The sequence below is a fragment of the Chiloscyllium punctatum genome, chromosome 12, assembly GCF_047496795.1.
Source record: "Chiloscyllium punctatum isolate Juve2018m chromosome 12, sChiPun1.3, whole genome shotgun sequence".
NCBI lineage: Eukaryota > Metazoa > Chordata > Chondrichthyes > Orectolobiformes > Hemiscylliidae > Chiloscyllium > Chiloscyllium punctatum.
The window spans coordinates 16,186,082-16,207,601 of NC_092750.1; the positions used below are offsets into that span (position 1 = coordinate 16,186,082).

Here is a 21,520-nt window from a genome sequence, read left to right on the forward strand (position 1 = left end):
GGCAAATTTCAGGCACACTCGCAAGCTTAATGGCAATCATGAGACCTGAATCTTATTCAATGCAATCCTTCTTCCCAGCCATATTCCCACAATCGGTGTTGTGTTTAATTAGCCTTCATTTCAGATTTAAGCACGTGCATTCGGAGGTTCTGAACAGTGTCTGAAGAGAGGTAGGGATAGAAAGAAGAAAAATGGGGCAAGAAGTTTATACTCACTACCGAAGGGCAGTATTCCACCTGCTGGTAGAATTCCAGCCCCCTCTTCGGAGGTTCCTCTGATCCCATACAACAGTCATCCATCCCTTCTTTGATGAACTTATCAATCATTTTGACTGGGTAGGTGCACAGGGCTGACCTGCTCCTCACGTCTTTGCTCTGGGGATCACTCTCTGCAAAAACCCCAAACAGCACGTCATCGCTTTGAGAAACACCCAGCTCCTTGGCAAGATGTGCGCCCGGTTTGGCCAGGTAAGCGGCTTGCAATATATTGTACCAGGTCTCCTCCCCAGCGGCTGTTCTTCGTCTCCGTCTGGGCTCATACTGGCATTCCAGAACCAGCTCGCGGTAATTCCCCACCTCGTACTCGCCATGCTTCAGGCGGGCAACTCTTGTCTGGTATGAGCTTTTCAAACTCGTGCTGTCCTTCTGGACGGTTAGAAAATAGATGTAATCTTCAGTGCTGAAAGAGTAAACATAATCTATAGGATAGGTGTCAAGGAATTCATTCAGGACAGTCAATGAAGACTTGTTTTGAGAAGGAAATTCAAACCCATCCAAGGATTCCAGCAAACGCTTCATTGATATTGATTTCGGACTGTACGCTTTTGCCACTGAACTATTGAGTGTGGCACCAATGAAAAAATAAGTGACAAATGACTCTGTGCGGACATGCACCTGGGTTCCCAACGGGCTCGCCACACAGTCAGGACAATGGTCAGGCCCGTTGTTTCTCTCTTTGAATAGACACCTTGCTTCACTTAAATCTCCATGCTCCATGTTGTGAAGGTAGCAGATGCCGTGTTGAGAACTTCCGCAGTTATACAAGAATGGATCAAATGTATCAAACACAAGGACCTCATTGTTATTGTCTTCCAACCCCCCTGCTGGCTCCCAATTAGTGGCGCAAATTTTACAAACTTCACAGTCTGGACTGCCAACTGGACCCGTCCGCAGCTCAGACGCCTTTTCAAGGGTTACATTTAATGCATATAGCCAGTTCCTCACAGCTAGGTAGATACTCTTGGGATCCAAATCATACACCACGATATTCTGGATAGGATGCCCTGCATCGAAGCTGGTCATGTCGTAGCGTACGTTGAAGTCAAAGTGTTCTGTCTCTCTCGGACACTCTCGAGAATTGCAGGAGGGAAGGTTTGTCAATAAACAGATTGTCAGCCAAAGGAAGGTTTCTGCTCCAAATTGCATCCTGTTGTCAGAGGTGAGGAGGGAGGCGTAGAGATCGACAGGGACCGAACTTTCACAGGATCAAGGAAAACGGGGCGAGAAGCCTGAACTTGCGAGGGTCCTGTCTTATTTCTGGTATCATGACAAAATAATGAAGAAAAGGGGGACAGAATACATTGCCTTATGCATAAGAAATGAAATAAATGTTTTACAGTCCAAATTCAGAATGGTATCCAGTTCACTGACGTTCTCTTCTTATGGAGATGGGAAGGCTATCCTATTCTACAAAAGTGAGAAAAAAGAACAGTTAGCCAGCTAGAAATTGAGGATGGTAGCATCAACTTAGTCATAGAGTCATAAAGATGTACAGACCCTTCGATCCAACTCCTGCATGCAGACCAGATATCCCAATCCAATCTAGTCCCACCTGCCAGCACCTGGCCCATATCCCTCCAAACCCTTCCTATTCATATACCCATCCAAATGTCTCTTAAATGTTGCAATTGTACCTGCCTCCACCACTTCCTCTGGCAGTTCATTCCATTCCCTCTGTGTGAAAAAGATGCAATTGAGTAGATTTTGTTTTCCAATTTTCACTGACAACTGGAGGTTTTTTAAAAAAAAATCTTCAAACTGTTTAAATAGCAGAAGATGGGAACATGCAAAAACTACAGTTCATGACACTTAGACAGATCTTATTGCCCTTCAGATAGGTGCACATTGCTGCGACTGTCTGTGACCACTACACCATATTGCACCAGCCAAAACCAAGCCTGTGTGAACTCCACATTAAGTTTAAAAGTTCAGGTTTCCCTCCTGCATGAGTCATGTCCTATTCGTTCCCGGTCTTGTACACACTGGATCTGCCAGAAACGGGACAGGTCCTCGGACTGACACATCCACAGTCTTTCGAAACACTCAGAAACTCAGCTCACAGAATAATTATACTCTGACTCACTCTTTTCAAGCCATACAGCACAGAAACAACCCTTCGGCCAACCAGTCCATGCCGACCATAATCCCAAAGCAAACTAATCCCACCTGCCTCCGTTTGGCCTGTATCCCTCCAAATATTTCTTATGCATGTACTTATCTAAATGTCTTCTAAACGTTGTAAGTGCACCCACATCCACCACTTCCTCTGGAAGTTCATTCCACATATAAACCACTCTCGGTGTAAACAAAACGTGCCCCTCATGTGTTTTTAAACCTTTCTCCTCTCACCTTAAAAATATGCCCCCAAGCCTTGAAAACCCCACCCAAGGGAAAAGACACCTGTCATTCACCTTACTTATGCCCCTCATGATTGTATAAACCTCTATAAGGTCACCCCTCAACTGCCTCGGCTCCAGTGAATAAAGTCCCAGCCTATCCTTATAATTCATACCCTCCATTCCCAGCAACATCCTAGTAAATCTCTTCTGAGCCTTCTCCAACTTGATTGATTAGAATCCCTGCAGAATGGAAACAAGCCCATCGGCCCAGCAAGTCTACACCGTCCCTCCGAAGAGTAACCCACCCAGACCCATTCCCCTAAATTTACCTCTGACTAATGTCCCTAATACTATGGGCAATTTAAAATGGCCAATTCACCTGACCTGCACATCTTTGGACTGTGGGAGGAAACCGGAGCACCCGGAGGAAACCCACGCAGACACGGGGTGAATTTGCAAATTCCACACAGATAGTCACCTGAGGCAGGAATTGAACCTGGGTCCCTGGCGGTATGAGGCCGCAGTGCTAACCACTGAGCCACCGTACCACCTGTAGCCATTGTGCCACCTAATAATTCCAAAGTCCTCACCCCAAATTGCTACAAAAACAGGAAGAGTCTCCCTCACAGACCCAATCCTAATGCCATTCCCAGTTTTATTGAGTCATTAACATCCACTGCACAGAATAAGGCCCTTCAGCCCATCAAGCTTGCAATATGATAGTGGCCAGAAACGATGGCCTTGCATCTATGTAGCCCAATCTCAATACAGCATCCTGGATTGTCATCAGTAGATACCATGGTGTCCCGGTCCACCCACGTTGTAGTGATAGTCAAGAAAGCGTAACAACATCTCTACTGCCTCAGGAGGCTAAGGAAATTCAGCACATCCACAATGACTGTGAGAATTTTTTTATAGCTGCACCACAGAAAGCATCCTATCTGGATGCAACACAGCTTGGTATGGCAACTGCTCTGCCCAAGACTGCAAGAAACTACAGAGAACCGTGCACACAGCCCAGTCCATCACATGAACCAATGTTCCATTCATTGATTGCACCTATACTTGCTGCTGTCTCGGGAAAGAAACCAACTTAATCAAAAGCTTCGCCCACCCCATTCAACTGTCTTCCTCTTTCTTTCATCGGTCAGAAGATACAAAAGTTTGCAAACATGTACAAATAGATTTAAGAACAGTTTCTCTTCTCCTGTGATCAGTCTTTTGAACAGACCTCTCAAATGCTAATGTTGATCTCTCTCTCTCTGCACCTTCCCTGCGGCTGTAACACTGTATTTTGTACTCTGTTCTGTTACCCTGATGCACTTTGCATTGTACGATCTGCCTGTTTAACATGCAAAACAACACTTTTCACTGCATATCGGTACAAGGGACAACAATAAATCAATCGCTCAATCATCGTCTCCTCTACATTGAGAAAATGAAGTGTAGACTGGGTGACCACTTCGCAGAACACCTACTATCTGTCCACAATAATGACCCTGAGCTTCCAGTTGCCTGCCACTTTAACACCCTACCCTGTTCCGTGGCCAACGTCTCTGTCTCAGGCTTGCTGCAGTGATCCAGTGAAGCTCAGCACAAGCTGGAAAACCAGCACCTTATTTTCCACTTGGGGACCCTGTAGTCTCTCGACTGAAGATCAAGTTCAACAATTTTAGGTTTGAGGCATCTTCTCCCATGTCCTTATCCCAATCCCACATCCCAGGCCTTGTTATCACACATTCTGCTGCTACACACAACCCTTGTTAGCCACTAAACAGTCCCCATTAGTAGCTATTCATTGTCCTACTCATATTGTTATTCCCTCCAACCTCTTACTCTGCCACCATCTTGAATTCTACCCCCACCTATCATTTGCTCCTTAACCCCATCCTCCAAAGTATTTTATGTATATCAACCAACATTTTCCTCGTTACCATCAGTTCTGAGGAAGGGTCACTCGACCCGAAACGTTATCTCTGATTTCTCTTCACAGATGCTGCCAGACCTGCTGAATCTTTCCAGCAATTTCTGTTTTCCAATCAACTGCTTGTCCCAAGATGCTGTTGAAAAATCACAGACTTAAAGCCAGCACACTCTGATGTTGTCAGGTTCAGTTAATCAGCTCAAGTCAATGAATAGCGCTGTGTAACCGAGAATACTTCACCTTATCCTGCTGCACTCAACCCAGACATAACCCAGATCTAAAAGCTCAGAGTGTGATCCAATCATGTCGATGGGTGTTTTCCCTCTGTATATCAGCAGCTTTTCACCTTCGGCGACACACTTTACACAAATCCTTAAAGGACAAGCTTTCATTTCGAGAAGGGAGAGAACTTCAGCTTTCGCAAAATACTTTGAAGTTTTGCCTTCTGAAATTTGGCTAGTGATTCAATTATTAGTAACAAAACCCACATTTTCCAACTTCTTAATTAAAAACAAAACATTTTAGCCTCCTATAAACATTCCCCAAAATCTAACCCTCCCACTACAACACAGTCAACAAATACTAATGATACTTTTGATATTAATGGTTACAAGATTTTTAGGTTTCAAAATTCAATAACCTTGATATGATACTAAAGTGGCCATTATTAATTTGCAAAATGCATTCCAAATCATCACACACACACACCTCATACTCCCACACCTCCACACTCACACACACCCCACATTCTCACACTCCTGCACTCACACCCCCGCACTCACCCCCCCCGCACTCTCACACACCCTCATTCTCACACACCCCCTTACAAACCCCACACTCTCACACACCCCACATTCTCACACCCCCGCACTCTCACACACCCCTGCACTCCCTCACACCCCTATACTGTCACACCCACTCACATTCCCCTGCACTCTCTCACACATCTTGTCACACACCCCCACACTCCCCCACACCCCTACACTCTCACACCCACTCACATCCCCCTGCACTCTCTCACACACCCTGTCACACACCCCCACACTCCCCCACACCCCTACACTGTCACACCCACTCACATCCCCCTGCACACTCTCACACACACTCTCATACCCCCACATTCTCACACACACTCTCATACCCCACTGAACTCTCATACCCCTCACACCCCTAACCTTTCACACACACTCACACCTCACCACGTTTCTCCTTTCCTCATTTTTCCACATTGCAAACAGAAAGCAGCCCTTCCTTGGTTCTGGGTAAATGCATCTCAAGGAGTAATAGTGCCCATTGTTTTTCATCCATGTACATGAGTTGGATTTCTCAACATTCATCACCCATCCAAAGCTGCTCTTGGCCAAGTGGCCGGCCCATTTCCCAATGTTGTCCAGAGGGGACCATGTTGCCATGAATCCTCATTCAAATACAAGCCAGACCAGAGTAAAGACAAAGATATGCTTCCCTAAGGGACATGACTGAACCAGTTACAATGATCCAGCAGTTATACAAGTCATCAGCATTGACACCTGTCTTTTTTTAAATTCCAGATTCGTTTCTTCATTGAAGTTCCCCAACTGCTGGAAGTTCGTCAATGCCGTAAAGAAACTGAGATGTTCTGAAGTTGTAAAAGGTGCTAGACAACTGCAAGTCTTTCTTACACCAACGTGGAGGATAAGATAAAGAATGATGATTGTGACTACGAGAATAATCGTCTGCACAAAACAAATCTCATATTGCAGAGCAGTTCATTAAAAGCTGGAACATTGCAATGTGAATCCCTTTCCCCTATCTGCTTTACATTTCTCTTTCTAATGGCATGTGGCTGGCTGATTGGAAGAGAGATACAAGAATAATGTCCTATTTTGTTGCACTTAGTGACTGTTTAGCTAGACAAAAGCATCTCATTTTCTACATTAACCACAGCAGTTATTATAGCAGTTGTACTGTTGAACATTTGTGCTCATACCATTTATCGTCATCATCAGGAGAAGCCACATCCGAATGAGGCATTATCTACAAACCTCCAGGCAAGTGTGTCTGAAACAAGGCAGAACAGAAGACGTGTGGGCATCGTTCCAGGGCTGAAGGACTCAAATTGGGTGGATCCATTGGTGAGGTTTGGGCCCTTTCTCAGTGAAGGCAACAGGTTTAGAAGGAGATTGGATGGAGGTGTTTAAGATTGTGCATGGTTTGGACAGTGTGGATGGGGACAGACTGTAACTACTAATGGAATGATTGAGAAACAGAGAACAGCGAGATTGGGTGATGAACATATAAGCAAGAGTTGACACGAGAACTTGCGGTGGGTGATGCCCGGGATTATGATGGTAGCAGATTCCATTGAAGCTTTCCAGCGTGAATTGGATAACTATCTGAAGAGCAAAACTAATTTGTGGGATGAGGAAAGGGCAGTAGGCCTGATTCTGTTGCTCTTGTTTTGATGGGCCAAATGGACTCCCTGCCGGCTGAATTCATTCCTTGACTCGACCCAATAATTCCAGTTCTGTGCTCTGCCAAATCATTCGTGCCCACCCGCCACCTCATCCCCATTAACAAGAAGGGGTTAGATTTCATTTTGTAAATATTGCAAAATCATAGCAATGACTTCAATTTCTGGCAGTTTAAGAAGACACCTTAACATCCCATTTTTAAAGAGTCATAGAGTCATACAGCATGGAAACAAACTCTTCGATCCAAGCAGTCCATGTTGATCATGATCCCAAACTAAACTAGTCTCACCTGCTTGCTCCTGGCCCATTTCCCACCAAACCTTTCCTATTCATGTACTTATCCAAATATCTTTTAAACATTGTAATTGTGCCCCCTTCCTCTGGAGACTCATTCTACACATGATACGCTCTCTATGTAAAAACATTGCTTCTCATGTCCCCTAGTCTTGAAATCCCCTATCCTAGGGAAAATACACCTCCCATTAACCCTATCTATACCCCTCATTATGTTCTAAACCTCTGTAAGGGTCACCCCTCAGCCTCCTACACTCTAGTGAATGAAGTTCCAACCTATCCAGTGTCTCCTGATAAGTCAAACCCTCCAATCCTGGCAACATCCCAGTAAATCCCTTCTGAACCCTCTCTAGTTTAATAATATCCTTCCTGTGACAGGGAGACCAGGACTGGGCACAGTAATCCAAAAGAGGTCTCACCAACCTTCTGTACAACTCCTCCACTCAAATTTGAGCAATTAAAGCAAGCGTGCTAAACATTTCCTTAACCACCCTGTGTAAATGTAATGCAAACTTCAAAGAATTATGAATCTGAACAAAGGGAAGTTATGATAATAAAGGAAAGAGCAATAAAACTGCACAAGAGAAAGGAAGCCTATTATTTATTGTGTTGAGTAATCACCCAGAGCTCTAAGGCAAAAAGTCCCTTCCATTTATACCCACCAGATGTGTCCATTTTGATATCTTTAAACTGTAATTGGGTTAGCGATAATACCACTGCTGTACATCAAAGTCTTTTCTTTACCCATCTCCCATGCCCTCTTCCTCTGGCTAATGCAACAAGTTATCTACAGTTCTTCTTTCACAAAACCAGTTGCAACAAAGCTCTTCAAATTTGTCTGCAACCCCTTTTATTGCCAGTGTGACATTCTTACTGCCAGGAGAAAGGTTTCCCGAACTCCTCCAAAATTTCCCACGGGCAAAGTAAACAGCCGGTATAAACTACAGAAGGTTAACACATCAGACAAAAGGCCAAGACTCCAATAGAATCAATGATGGTGGCAAAAGGAATCAAATGCATTCAATTTTAGCCAACTTGGAATATACTTGGGTGGAAGCAATCCAATTGCAAACCAATGTAAGAAGCTTGTTCCTCTTCAGAAACAGCACAGTGCAAATCTATGTCAGGAAATCGTCTCAAAATCGCCAGTGAATAACTGCAGGTTGTTGGCATCAGACTTTGCAAAAATTGCATCACGGCAACTCAGAAATACAAAAGACATGCAGCTAAAAATCAGGAATAAGTCATAAATCCAACACTCAACTGCTCAATGGTTTACCACAAACGTTTACACACATAATTGTATCCAAATTACTCTATTTTCAGTGTTGAGTAAAACTTGAGTACTGCTGAGACAAAGATGAATTTTGTCCAAGCTGTTTGTTTTGCACTCATCAGGATGATTGGCAAGAAATGCCAAGGTAAAAAGGAGCGATATTTTTATACCAACCGAGCAGAGAGTGTTGATTGGTTGGCAAGCAGTTAGATGCGTGACAGTTAGCTTTGTTTAAGTTTAAACCAGGCAGGTTGGTCCTGATTTAACAAGGCATTGCACTCACCAATAAGCCAGAGGATGGCTTTCATTTCGTTAGTTTTGTTGGAACAGGCACTGTGTGTTTGTTTTTCTCTCTTTCTTGTCCTGGTGCAAAACGTTTTGACAGAATCTGTCTATTTTTGGTAGTGCTCATGTACTGTGCCAACAAGTATCTATTTAACTAGTAAAACATCCCAAGACGCTTTACACAGGCATTATCACATTGTAATCGATAGTTACATTATGAGCAAGTTACCAAAAACTTGCTGAAAAGATAGGCTTTAAGGACTGACTAACAGAGAAGGAGAGAGCGAGAGATGGAAAAGTTTCAGGATGGAATTCAGGGACTTGAGCAACTGAGAACACTAAAGGTGAAGGGAAAGAATTGGAATCCATGTGAGGTCGGAAATGGAGTAGGAAATAGATTGCGGAGGGTCTCTGGACAGTTTGAGTCAGGAAAAACATCAGATTGAAAACAAATTTGTCCTAGCTTCAAACAATGTCTATCTCCAAGTTTCAAATGAGTTATTTAGCAGACACAGCAATGAAGCCCACTCCCAGGCTGACTGCTGTGAATCCTCGGTAAAAAGGATGGGTAGGTCATGGTTTAGTTTTTCTATCATGGTCCAAGGACAGGGTCAGTCAGGCAAGGATCAGCAGACTGAGTCCCACATAGAGATAGTATTGTAAACAAAAAGCACATGTAACGGCTCAATGCAACTCCAACGACATGTTTACGAATTCCACTCTCCTTTTAACCTCAGAAGATAAGCCCTTGGAAACTACAATGCCCCTCAGGTGTCACATGTCTTGACACAACAGCAAAGGGAGCTAGTTTGAAAACTGAAGTCATATTTCTGCTACCTGGTAATGAACATGGTCAGAGACAAAATAACTGCAGATGCTGGAATCCAAGGTAGACAGGCAGGAGGCTGGAAGAACTCAGCAAGGCAGGCAGCGTCAGGAGGTGGAGAAGTCAACGTTTCAGGCGTAACCCTTCTCAGGACTAGCGTGAGCTGCAGATAAAGGGGGAGGTGGGGGCGGGGTGGTGGAGTGGGGATAGGTGAAGACAGGTAGAGGGTACAACCTGGTTGGTCAATGGGAGGAATGATGCCGGTTGGTGGCAGGGGAGGAGTGGAAGGGATGGGAAGTGAGTCAGGAGATGGGAGTGGAGGTTATTTGAAATCAGAGAGTTCAAATGTTGAGTCCTCCAGGCTATAGGCTGCCCAGGCGGAAGATGAGGTGTTGTTCCTCCAATTAGTGGTGTGGTTCATTGTAGTAATGGAGGAGGCCAAGGATGGTTATGTCGGAAAGGGAGTGGGAAGAAAAATTGAAATGGGCAGTGACTGGGAGGTCTCCACCTACACCTAACCCCAGCACTGAAAAAAAGGTTACACCCAAAATGTCGACTTCACCAACTCCCGATGCTTCCGGGCTTGCTGTGTTCTTCCAGCCTCCCACCTGTCGACCTGATCATGGACAGCTGGATTAAAGCTATCAGGTAGATCCCTGGTCTGTTTTCTGTTGCACTGAGTTAGATGACCTCCAGTGGATTGGTTGGAAAGGACATTGGTGCTCACCAACCAACCCAACCGCCCCGTGGCGGAACACTTTAACTCCCCCTTCCACTCTGCCAAGGACATGCAGATCCTTGGCCTCCTCCATCGCCAGACCATGGCAACACGACGCCAGGAGGAAGAGCGCCACATCTTCCACCTAGGAACCCCCAACCACAAGGGATGAATGCTGATTTCTCCAGCTTCCTCATTTCCCCTCCCTCCACCTTATCTCAGTCCCAACCCACGGAGTCATCACCACCTTCTTGACCTGCAATCTTCTTCCTGACCTCTCCACCCCCACCCCCTCTCTGGCCTATCACCCTCACCTTAACCTCCTTCCACCTATCGCATTCCCAATGCCCCTCCCCCAAGTCCCTCCTCCCTACCTTTTATCTTAGCCTGTTTGGCACACCTTCCTCAGTCCTGAAGAAGGGCTCATGCCCGAAACGTTGATTCTCCTGCTCCTTGGATGCTGCCTGACCTGCTGCACTTTTCCAGCAACACATTTTTCTGATCTCCAGCATCTGCAGTTCTCACTTTCTCCTCCTTTATTGCTTCTTTCCCCAGGCTCATTAAAAATTTCTTTGTGCTCACTCCTTGCTTGCAAAACCTTGAGTGAGGTGTTCACAGAATCTCTCCAATGCAGAAAGAGGCCATTCAGCCCATAAAGTCTGAACCAACCCTCAGAAGAGCGACCCACCCCATCCCTTTAACCCTGCATTTCCCATGGCGAATCCACCTGGCCTGCACATATTTGGACTGTGGAAGGAAACCAGATGAAACCCATGCAGACACGGGGAAAACACGCAAACTCCACACAGTCCGAGGGTGGAATCGAACCCTGGTGTTTTGAGGGAGGAGTGGTAACCACTGTGCCACTGTTGTCTATCTTTAAAGAACAGATAAATTATATCAGTTTCCAAAAGGTTGTTTTGACAAGAGTTATAGATTGTCTCTGCAACTATTTATCTGCATTAATGCTCTCCCAAACTACAGCAAATTACAAGTCAATACCCAGGCTTAAAAATCAAACACAGTGAGTAGATGACCTATTACCAGACACTCATAGTCAAGCACAGAACAATTGAAACATTGAACCCTGAACCAGGGGCAATATCATAGAGTCACACAGCACAGCAACAGACCTTTCAGCCCAATCATTTTCTAAACTGAACTAATGCCATTTGCCAACATTTGGCCCATATTCCTCTAAACCTTTCCTAATCATGTACCCATTCAGATACCTTTTAATTGTACCAGCCTCAACCACCCTCTCTGGCAGCTCATTCCATACACGCACCACCCCCTACATGAAAATGTTGCCCCTCAGGTCTCTTTTCATCTTTCCCCCTCACGTTAAACCCATGCCCTCCAGTTTTGGACTCCCCCACTCTGGGGAGAAGACCGTTGCTATTCGCCATATCTTTATCCCTCATGATTTTATAAACTTCTATAAGGTCACCCCTCACTGGACTAGGCCATTGAGCTTAGTCCTCCAACCATTTAGATCATAGATCAGCTGTATGTTCTCCTTATTTACTCACATTAGCCCCATTCACTTGTTACCCTGATCAAAATTATTAACAATGAATCACAGTCTTGAAAAATTCCTCATGCATAATCTTGAAAAAAGTTTGAGAATTCTGCAAACTTCTGCATGAAAAAGTGCTTCCTCATTTCACTCTTTAATGGTCGAGCTTTAGTTTTAAGATTGTGATTCCCCCTTTCTTGACTTTTTCGCCTGAGTGAATAGTTTAACTGTATGCACTGTTACAAATATTGGACTTTACAAGATGGTTACATTTTAAACTGACTCCGTTAATTCAAGTTAAAATAGAATAGTCCAGAGATGGGAGGTGGGGGGCTAAACTTTGTCAAAATCTGTCTGGAGACAAGCCCATGAGATAGAATCCCGACAGTGTGGAAACAGGCCATTTGGCCTGACAAATCCACACTGATCCTCCAAAGAGCATCCCACTCAGACTCACCCCCCCCCCCCGCCCCCCCATAACTCTGCATTTCCCACGACCAATCCACCTTACCTGTACATCCCTGAACACAATGGGCAATTTAGTACAGCCAATCCCACTAACCTGCACATCTTTGGACTGTGGGAGGAAACACCATGCAGGCACGGGGAGAATGTGCAAACTCCCTGTGTAGGCAGTCGCCCAAAGCTGGCATCAAACCCAGGTCTCTGACGCTGTGAGGCAGCAGGGCTAACCATTGAGCCATCTGCTCATTATTAAAACACTCACTTAAATCTGATCTCAGCGAAAGTAAGGTACAGAATTTAACACTTGGGTATAGAAGAGGAGCCAGCTGTTTTTGCCATGTTTAAACTCTTAGATTCTCAGAGTCAGTCAGGTGAAGAATAATTGGGAAGAAGGCAGATCATAGGTGGTGCTGTGCCCCAAAGAAAAAAAACAGACTGCTTTTGGATGATCAATCAAGCAGAGTATTGGTGAGGATGGGTCTATTGTTGAAAGAAAAGACGCTTATAAGGAATAAAGAAGCTTCACTATTGGGTGCTTTGCTATGGGGGTCCATTCGATTAAGATTAGGAGATTCAGTAAATGGACTTTCTCTTAAAAGGACACTGGAAGGTTTACCGAGGTGGGGCAGGGAGAAGAGATCCAGTTCGAACCAGCAGAGCTTGGGATGTCAAGCGCAAGTCTGCATTTTCGTTGTGAGTTTGGATGCAATTTATAGATTTCAGTTGAACCGTGAAGTTAAGAGGAAGTACCTTTTCTCTGATTTGGTTTACTGAGTAATGTTAATCAATTTTAATTCGTTTGTTTGTTACAGTAAAGGTGTTAAAGTGTGAAATCTTCTTGAGCTAATCCCTTGCACTGGTCACAGGGCAGGAATTTATAGGGTGCTGTATTCCAAGTCACAACCCCGGATGGTTGTCAGCCTGGCAATTCAAGAGCTGGTTCGTCCCTCAGACATTTCACACTGGGAGCACTCCGAAATATTTCAAGGCGAAACTTCCACCTTCAGCAGAGAGGAAGCCCCACCCGAGAGTTTGCTGGCCAATCTGATTCACCAGCTACTCTGAAGTCCCAGTAGCGCCATGTTCAAACAGTGGCCAATGCTAGAACTGCAGGCAGTCCCTGAAGAAGAGGAGATTATGAAGGCCAGGGTTCAGATCTGATTGGGGCCAAGTTGGCAGATCTTTGCAAGAGGCTTGTTTTTCAGGTGTATAGTCCTGAAGGGAAGCATATAATATTGGGTCGGGGACATGTCTCCACTGGGGACAGGAGTTTCTCTCCAAGCAGCTCACCACCCTGACTTGGAAATATACTGCCGTTCCTTCACAGTCGTTAGTTCAAAATCCTGGAATTCCCTCCCTACCGGCATTATGGGTCAACTCACAGCAATTGGATTGCAGCGATTCAAGCAGGCAGCTCATCACCACTTTCTCAAGGGCAAATAGGGATGGGCTATCAATATTGGCCAACCAGTGACGCCCAAGTCCCACAAAATAAAAAAGAAAAAGAATCCCTAAAGACAACTCCCTTCCCTTCCTTGCTTGACAGAAGCTCACACAGTGAAAGTTCCAATCTGCCCACTTTACCACTGCTTTTACTTATATAGAGTTATACTGCACAGAAACAGATCCTTTGCTCCAATTTCTCCAGATATCTGAAGCTGATCAAATCCCATTTGCCAGAATTTGGCCTATATCTTTCCAAACCCATCTTATTTATATACCCATCCAAATACCTTTTAAAGTCATTATTGTACCAGCCACCACTGCTTTCTCTGGTAACTCGTTTGCAGGTAAAATAGTGGCAGAGACAGAATGAGGCCCTTAGCTTGTCATTAATTGACTACTTAAGAGCTTCTCTGGACACAAGGGTGAGCGGGTAGCTGACACCTTCCCTGCCCACCCGACGCCTGGAGGAAGAACGCCTCATCTTCCGCCTTAGGACTTTCCATCCACACTGGATCAATGTCGATTTCGCCAGTTTCCTCATTTCCCCTCCCCCCACCTTATCCAAGATCCAACCCTCAATCTCGGCACTGCCCTCTTGAACTGTATTACCTGTCCCTCTTCCTTCCCATCCAATCACTACATCCTCCTGTCCGACCTATCACCATCTCCCTCCACCTTCATCTACCTATTGCATTTCCTGCGACCTTCCCCCAGCCCCAACCCCCCTCCCATTTCTCTTTCAGCCCCCTTGGGCCCCACCCCAACATTCCTGATCAAGAGCTTATGCTCAAAACGTTGACTCTCCTGCTCCTCAACGCTGCCTGACCGGCTATACTTTACAAACGCCACATTTATAGACAGTCCGAAAGAAGGCAAGTTGGAGGTGATGATGCAGAGTATTGGAAGGTGGTGTTTGAGGACCACACAATCTATTTTACAAGCCCTGTACTCACTTTCAATCAGGGAAATTGTGAAATCCAGCTCCAGATCGATCGTCAAAAGTGACCAGTCTCCACAGGGATGGTAACACAATCAAATATAGTGTCCTATTAACGTTTTAAAAGCCTTAGTTAGCTCAGTCTTCTACAATCAAACCACACATCCTGACAGTATAACCCTCCAAGTCCCAGTGTGGTTCTGGTAAATGTGAACTACACTGTCTTCCAAAGTTTCGGGATCCTTCTATAGATGCAGTGTCTAAAACCAATTGCAGGGTTCTATACGACGTCTGACTGAGATTCTAGACAAAAGTCAAGTATAACTTCCTCCTTTTGTAATCTACCCTCATACCCAAAATCACGTCTGCGTTTTGTTACTCTTTCAGCCTATCTACTAACTCTGAAGGATTTTGTGTATTTGGAATCTCAAATATCTTTGTTCCTCCACAGTTTCCAGTTTTATAACCATTTGGAACGTAATCATATTTTTTTTTAGATTAGATTACTTAGTGTGGAAACAGGCCCTTCGGCCCAACAAGTCCACACCGCCCCGCCGAAGCGTAACCCACCCATACCCCTAACCTAACACTTCGGGCAATTTAGCATGGCCAATTCACCTGACCCGCACATCTTTGGACTGTGGGAGGAAACCGGAGCACCCGGAGGAAACCCACGCAGACATGGGGAGAACGTGCAAACTCCACACAGTCAGTCGCCTGAGGCGGGAATTGAACCCGGGTCTCTGGCGCTGTGAGGCAGCAGTGCTAACCACTGTGCCACCGTGCACAGTTACCTTTCTTCAGCTCAGATTGGATGGCTTCATACGTGCCCAGGTTTAACTCAATCTGCCTTCGGTTTTCCTGAATCTTTCTGTGCCCCTTCGTAATTTGCCCCTCTCCTTTGCCCTGCCTACCATCTCTCCGAAAGTCAGGGATAACTCTCTTGTTCCTTCATCCTAAAAAGCTGAGGCCCCAAAGCAGATGCCGGAGCAATGTATTATAGTTATATATAGTCCACAATATTGGAGGGAGGTGATAGCACTGGGAGAGGGTGCAGAGGAGATTTACCAGCAAGTTGCTTGGGCTGGAGAGTTCCAGTTATGAAGAGGGATTGGACAGACTGAGGTCATTTTCCTTGGAGTAGAGGAGACTGAGAGGGGGATATGATTAAGATGTATACAGTTATGAGAGGCATAGTCAGGGAAGACAGGAAGAAAAGTTTATCCATGATGGCAAGATCAATGACTGAGGGCACAGATTTAAAGTAACAGGCAGAATTTAGACAGGATGTGAGGAACTTTCTTTTTTTCCAGAGGGTCATAGAGTCATAGAGATGTACAGCACGGAAACAGACCCTTCAGTCCAACCCGCCCATGCCGACCAGATATCCCAACCCAATCTAGTTCCACCTGCCCGCACCTGGCCCATATCCCTCCAAACCCTTCCTATTCATATACCCTTCCAGATGCCTTTTAAATGTAATTATATCAGCCTCCACCACTTCCTCTGGCAGCTCATTCCATACACACACCACCATCTGCATGAAACCGTTGCCCCTTATCTTTCCCCTCTCACCCTAAACCTATGCCCTCTAGTTCTGGACTCCCTCACCCCAGGGAAAAGACCTTGTCTATTTATCCTATCCATGCCCCTCGTGATTTTATAAACTTCTATAAGGTCACCGCTCAGGGTGGTGGGAATCTGGACCTCACTGCCTGTACAGGTGATAGCCTCCTAACATATGAGAAGTGTTTAGATATGAGCTTGCAATGCCAGGATGTACAAGGCTATGGGCCAAGTGTTTGGGAATAGGATCAAAATACATAAGTCCTTGATTTGTAATTTCACAGACTCAATGGGCTGAATGACCTTGAGGTGCAGCTTTGACCAATTTAGAGCTATTGTACTCCCTTCCTCACAGACCCACACTCTCAGACCCTAACACACACACACACACACACACACACACACACACACACAACCACCCCACCTCCTATCACCTGGGGGCTTCATCTCTGAAGGTCCACAATGACTTTCATGCCTTAAAATGGAACACAGTGAAAACAGTTTGGGAAGCACAATTGCATTGTATCGATCCCCTTGCATCCTCAATACAACCCCTTTAACCCTACTCCTTGCTACCAAGTCAAACCAAAAAGAAAACAAATTCCACATTTTTTACTGATGATGTTCTGCTTGGAAACTTACTGAAAGGTTTCAGAAAGCACATACTTTTGGTAAAGCTTGTTTTGTGTCAACCCTCAATAATTATACTTTTCCCTCAAGATATGTAGCCAAGTGAGTCATACATGATTTACCCTAACACCAAACCACAGAACTCTCCCAGATCACCTCACAATTGTTCAAAGTACTCTATCACCAATTCTTACTGATGGACTTCATGAGCTTCCTGACAGCTGTGGAACGGTGCACTAACAACCGAACATGACTCAGATCTTCAATGGGAGCAGAGAGGGAACAAACTTGGCAGGAAGTGACACAATAAAAACCAAAGGCACACCTTCTCAGCAAGCACATGCACACAGAGAGCCCTTGAAAATATTTAGTCATCTCTGCAAATGCCAATTTCGGATATGTACAGTATTGCACAATTGTGTCATTGACATCTGCTTGTTATTCCTGAGTTTCAACAAAAATAGCACTGGATCTCCCAGCATGGGTTAAAAACACAAGCCACATACCCCATAACTGACCACTACTGCAATAAAAGGGCTTTAAATATCCCTCTAACTGAGAGCAGCAGGAAAAAGCATCAACTCGCAAAGGTTTTAATTATCAATGCAATGCAGCAATGTGGCTCACTCAGACGGCTCATTTTTTTTTCAAATTCAACACAAGCATTTCCTCAGTGTGCAGCAGCTGACAGTCCAATTCTGGGAGTTACACAATGACATATTTCCTTGATTCTGGGCATTACAAAACATTTCTAGATTTCTGATCTCAATTTATAATTGCGATTGGGAACATAAAAGTGCTTCTGATCTATAAACCCAGGAGAGTATTTATTCTCTCAGCAGCCAGCATTGAAAGGTCTGACTAGCTGAAAGTTCATGTTCACAGGAGAAACGTGAAAGCTTTATGAAGGGCAGGGAGGAGGGTTAGAGGGGTTGTCCTCAGAATGTGAGGGGATCTATACAATACAACAACAATGCTTCCCAAACATTTCTGACTTATGCTCTGTTTTGAAACATGACCATGTCAGAGGGACAAAGCTCCTGGGTTGTGGGAGCTGTGGACGTTTAGTAGGGTTTGAAAGTGTGGGCCCATGAGGAAGGGACGATACTTGGTATAAATCAGTCAAAGCTGCACCTCAGCTTCCTATCGGAAAGATGTTGTGAAACTTGAAAGGGTTCAGAAAAGATTTACAAAGATGTTGTCGGGGTTGGAGGATTTGAGCTATAGGGAGAGGCTGAACAGGTTGGGGGCTGTTTTCCCTGGAGCGTCGGAGGCTGAGTGATGGCCTTATCGATATTTATAAAATTATGAGAGGCATGGATAGGGTAAATAGGCAAAGTCTTTTCCCTGGGGTCGAGGAGTCCAGAACTAGAGGGCATAGGTTTAGGGTGAGAGGGGGAAGATATTAAAGAGACCTATGGGGCAACTTTTTCACACAGATGGTGGTATGTGCATGGAATGAGCTGCCAGAGGAACTGGTGGAGGCTGGTACAATTGCAATGTTTAATAGGCATTTGGATGGGTATATGAATAGGAAGGGTTTGGAGGGATATGGGCCGGGTGCTGGCAGGTGGGACTAGATTGGGTTGGGATATCTAGTCGGCATGGACGGGTTTCACTGAAGGGTCTGTTTCCATGCTGTACATCTCTATGACACTATAATAGTCCCAGCTCTTAAAGGGGTTACAAACGGTTCGGACTAACCACTTCGAAGCACAGGAAGAATCTGGCCCAGGACAGAGGGCTGTCAAAGCTGGGTCATTAAGGCTGAGATAACAGAATAGGGAAATCATGGGGTTAAGGGGTAAGGCAGGAAAAGTGGAGTTTAGGATAATCAGACCAGTCCCGACCTCATGGAATGACATGTGCTCTTATGGACATCATTCACAATAAAACAGGTGATCTGTTGGTTTGCAAAGATTAAGATGGCAAGTATTATTTTATGAGAAGGAGAGGGGGAGGGAGCTGTGTATAACTGGTTTGACCTTTTAATGGCGAAGTCTTAACAGCAAGGTGCACTCCAGGAGACCCTGACTGTTAAAACATTACAGATTGAGTCCTGTCAAGGCAGGGGCTTACAGATTGACAGTTTCTTGTGAATTACTGACTCAGAAATGAGCGGTAAAAAAAATTATCTCTATTCTGTCCAAATGTCCCTTGTTCCCTCCCCTCCTATAAATAAGAGGGAAACGCAGACACTGTACCTTGAAGGCGGGCTTGAAGATTTTGGAATGTTCCTATACTGGGGGCGGGGGAAGGAAAGGATTTTAAAAACTTGGAATTTCCAAGCTATAGCAAATCCAGAAAGTATTCAATGGACAAGATCCAGAACAAGACTAATCATAAACATCATATCTCCCCTCCCAAATCCACGCTCCATTTCGCTTTCACTTAGCTCCAGAATTTGACCACTGCTGAAATTTAGACGAATAAATGAGATTAACCCTACTTTCTGACAAACCGATCTCCCTCGCCCTCAGTAACCGGGACATCTTTTCAAATTGTTTTTGTACTTTGGGGCCCTGCCCCCGAAAGGGTAGGGAAGGGGTAGAATTTCCAGTCTTTGCTTTTAAGTCAGGACCATCCCTGATCTTGGGTTTTGTTTCGAAGAAATCAAAATCAACTATGCTCATTAGATTCACGAACCTTTCTCGAAATCGGTTTTATCGAGTGGAGGTAAAATGTGTGTGTAATAAAGTTAGCGTCACTCACCTTGAGTTGGTTTCAGGTAAGTTCCAGGATGAAAGAGACAATGATCAAGATCAGCAAAGCTGCCTACACCGCTGCCTTTCCTTCCTCGCTATTAAAACATTAACCCCCCGGGCTGATTTTCTCTCTCTCTCTCTCTCTGTCTTTTTGCTTGTCATTGAGGGGTGGAGACGTTCTCTCCCCTCCCCTCTCACCTGGAATCCAAGTGGCTGTGGATTTGCAGAGCCCTGGGGAGGGGTGAGACCTTCTCCCGAGCTCGGGGCGTGCTCACACGGCGCTGGGCTGGCAACTCCACCGACCGATTACTGTCCAGAACCAACTTTCCAATTATTACTGCAACTACTCTCTTGGCTACAACTTAAAGCGCAAGTCTCCCCCTTGTGACAATCAGCTCTTGGTGTCACATTTTATCTTTTGTTTCAAAAAAAAAGAAAAGTCACTGTTCAGGAACTTATCACAGGTGGGATTTTAAAACCGTAAGACGAAGGAGTGGAAGTGAGGCCATTCGGACCATCGATTCCACTCTGCCACTCAATCGTGGCTGATGGGCATTTCAACTCCACTTACCCACACTCTCCCCGCATCCTTTGATGGGGTGTGAGATCAATAATTTATCAATCTCGGCCTTGAAGACATTTCATGTCCTGGCCTCCACTGTGCTCAGTGGTAATGAATTCCACAGGCCCATCACTCTGGCTGAAGAAACGTCCCCTCATTTACGTTCTAAATTGGCCCCCTCTAATTATAAGGCTGTGCCCACAGGTCCTAATCTCCCCGCCTGACGGAACAAATTCCCAGCGTCCACCCTTCCTAAGCCATTCATTATCTTGAAAGTTTCTATTAGAGCTCCCCTCAACCTTCTAAACTCTAATGAAAACAATCCCAGGATCAATGTGGAGGTGCTGGTGTTGGACTGGGGTGTACAAAGTTAAAAATCACACAACACCAGGTCATAGTCCAACAGGTTTAATTGGAAGCACACTAGCCTTCGGAGCGACGCTCCTTCATCAGGTGGTTCCCAGGATCTTCAGCCATTCATCGTATGTTAGGCCTACCATTCTGGGGATCATCCGTGTGAATCTCCGCTGGACACACTGCAGTGTCAGTATGTTCTTCCTGAGGTGTGGGGCCCAAAATTGGACACAGTATTCTAAATGGAGCCTAACTAGAGCTTTATAAAGTCTCAGAAGCACATCGCTGCTTTTACATTCCAACTCACTTGAAATAAATGACAACATTACATTTGCTTTCTTAACCACAGACTCAACCTGCAAGTCAACCTTTAGAGAATCCTGGTCTAGCATTCCCACATCCCTTTGTACTTTGGCTTTATGAATGTTCTCACCATTTGGAAAATAGTCCCCATGCCTGTATTCTTTTTTCCAAAGTGCAAGATCTCGCAATAGCTCACATTGAATTTCATCAGCCATTTCCTGGACTACTCTCCTAAATTGTCTAAATCTTTCTGTAGCCTCCCACCTCCTCAGAACTACCTGCCTGTCCGCCTAACTTCGTATCATCGGCGAACTTCGCCAGAATTCCCTCAGTCCCTTCATCAGATCATTTATATATAAAGTGAACAGCTGTGGCCTCAATACTGAACCCTGCGGGACACCACTTGTCATTGGCTGCCATTCCAAAAAAGAACCTTTTATCCCAGTTCTCTGTCTTCTGTCAGACAGCTAATCCTCAATCCATGCCAGTAGCTCAGCTCGAACACCTTGGGCCCTCACATTTCTCAGCAGCCTCCTGTGAGGCACCTTATCAAAGTCCTTTTGGAAGTTTTGATAGGTTACATCCACTGGTTTTCCCTGGTCTAACCTACTTGTTATCTCCTCAAAGAATTCGAACAGGT

At 45.1% G+C, this 21,520-nt stretch overlaps 1 protein-coding gene across 1 annotated transcript in view; it reads right to left on the minus strand.

Annotated features, from left to right (window-relative positions):
- The window catches only part of LOC140483625 (macrophage-stimulating protein receptor-like), a 134,204-nt gene extending 114,300 nt beyond the window's left edge, over nt 1-19,904 (minus strand). The window contains exons 1-2 of the mRNA XM_072581916.1: nt 19,669-19,904; nt 216-1,685 (exon numbers count right to left, since the gene is read on the minus strand). Of these exons, the coding sequence (XP_072438017.1) occupies nt 216-1,424 (1,209 nt within the window). The 5' untranslated portion in view covers nt 1,425-1,685; nt 19,669-19,904. The remainder of the gene's footprint in view (nt 1-215; nt 1,686-19,668) is intronic.
- Nucleotides 19,905-21,520: the final 1,616 nt, after the last annotated feature.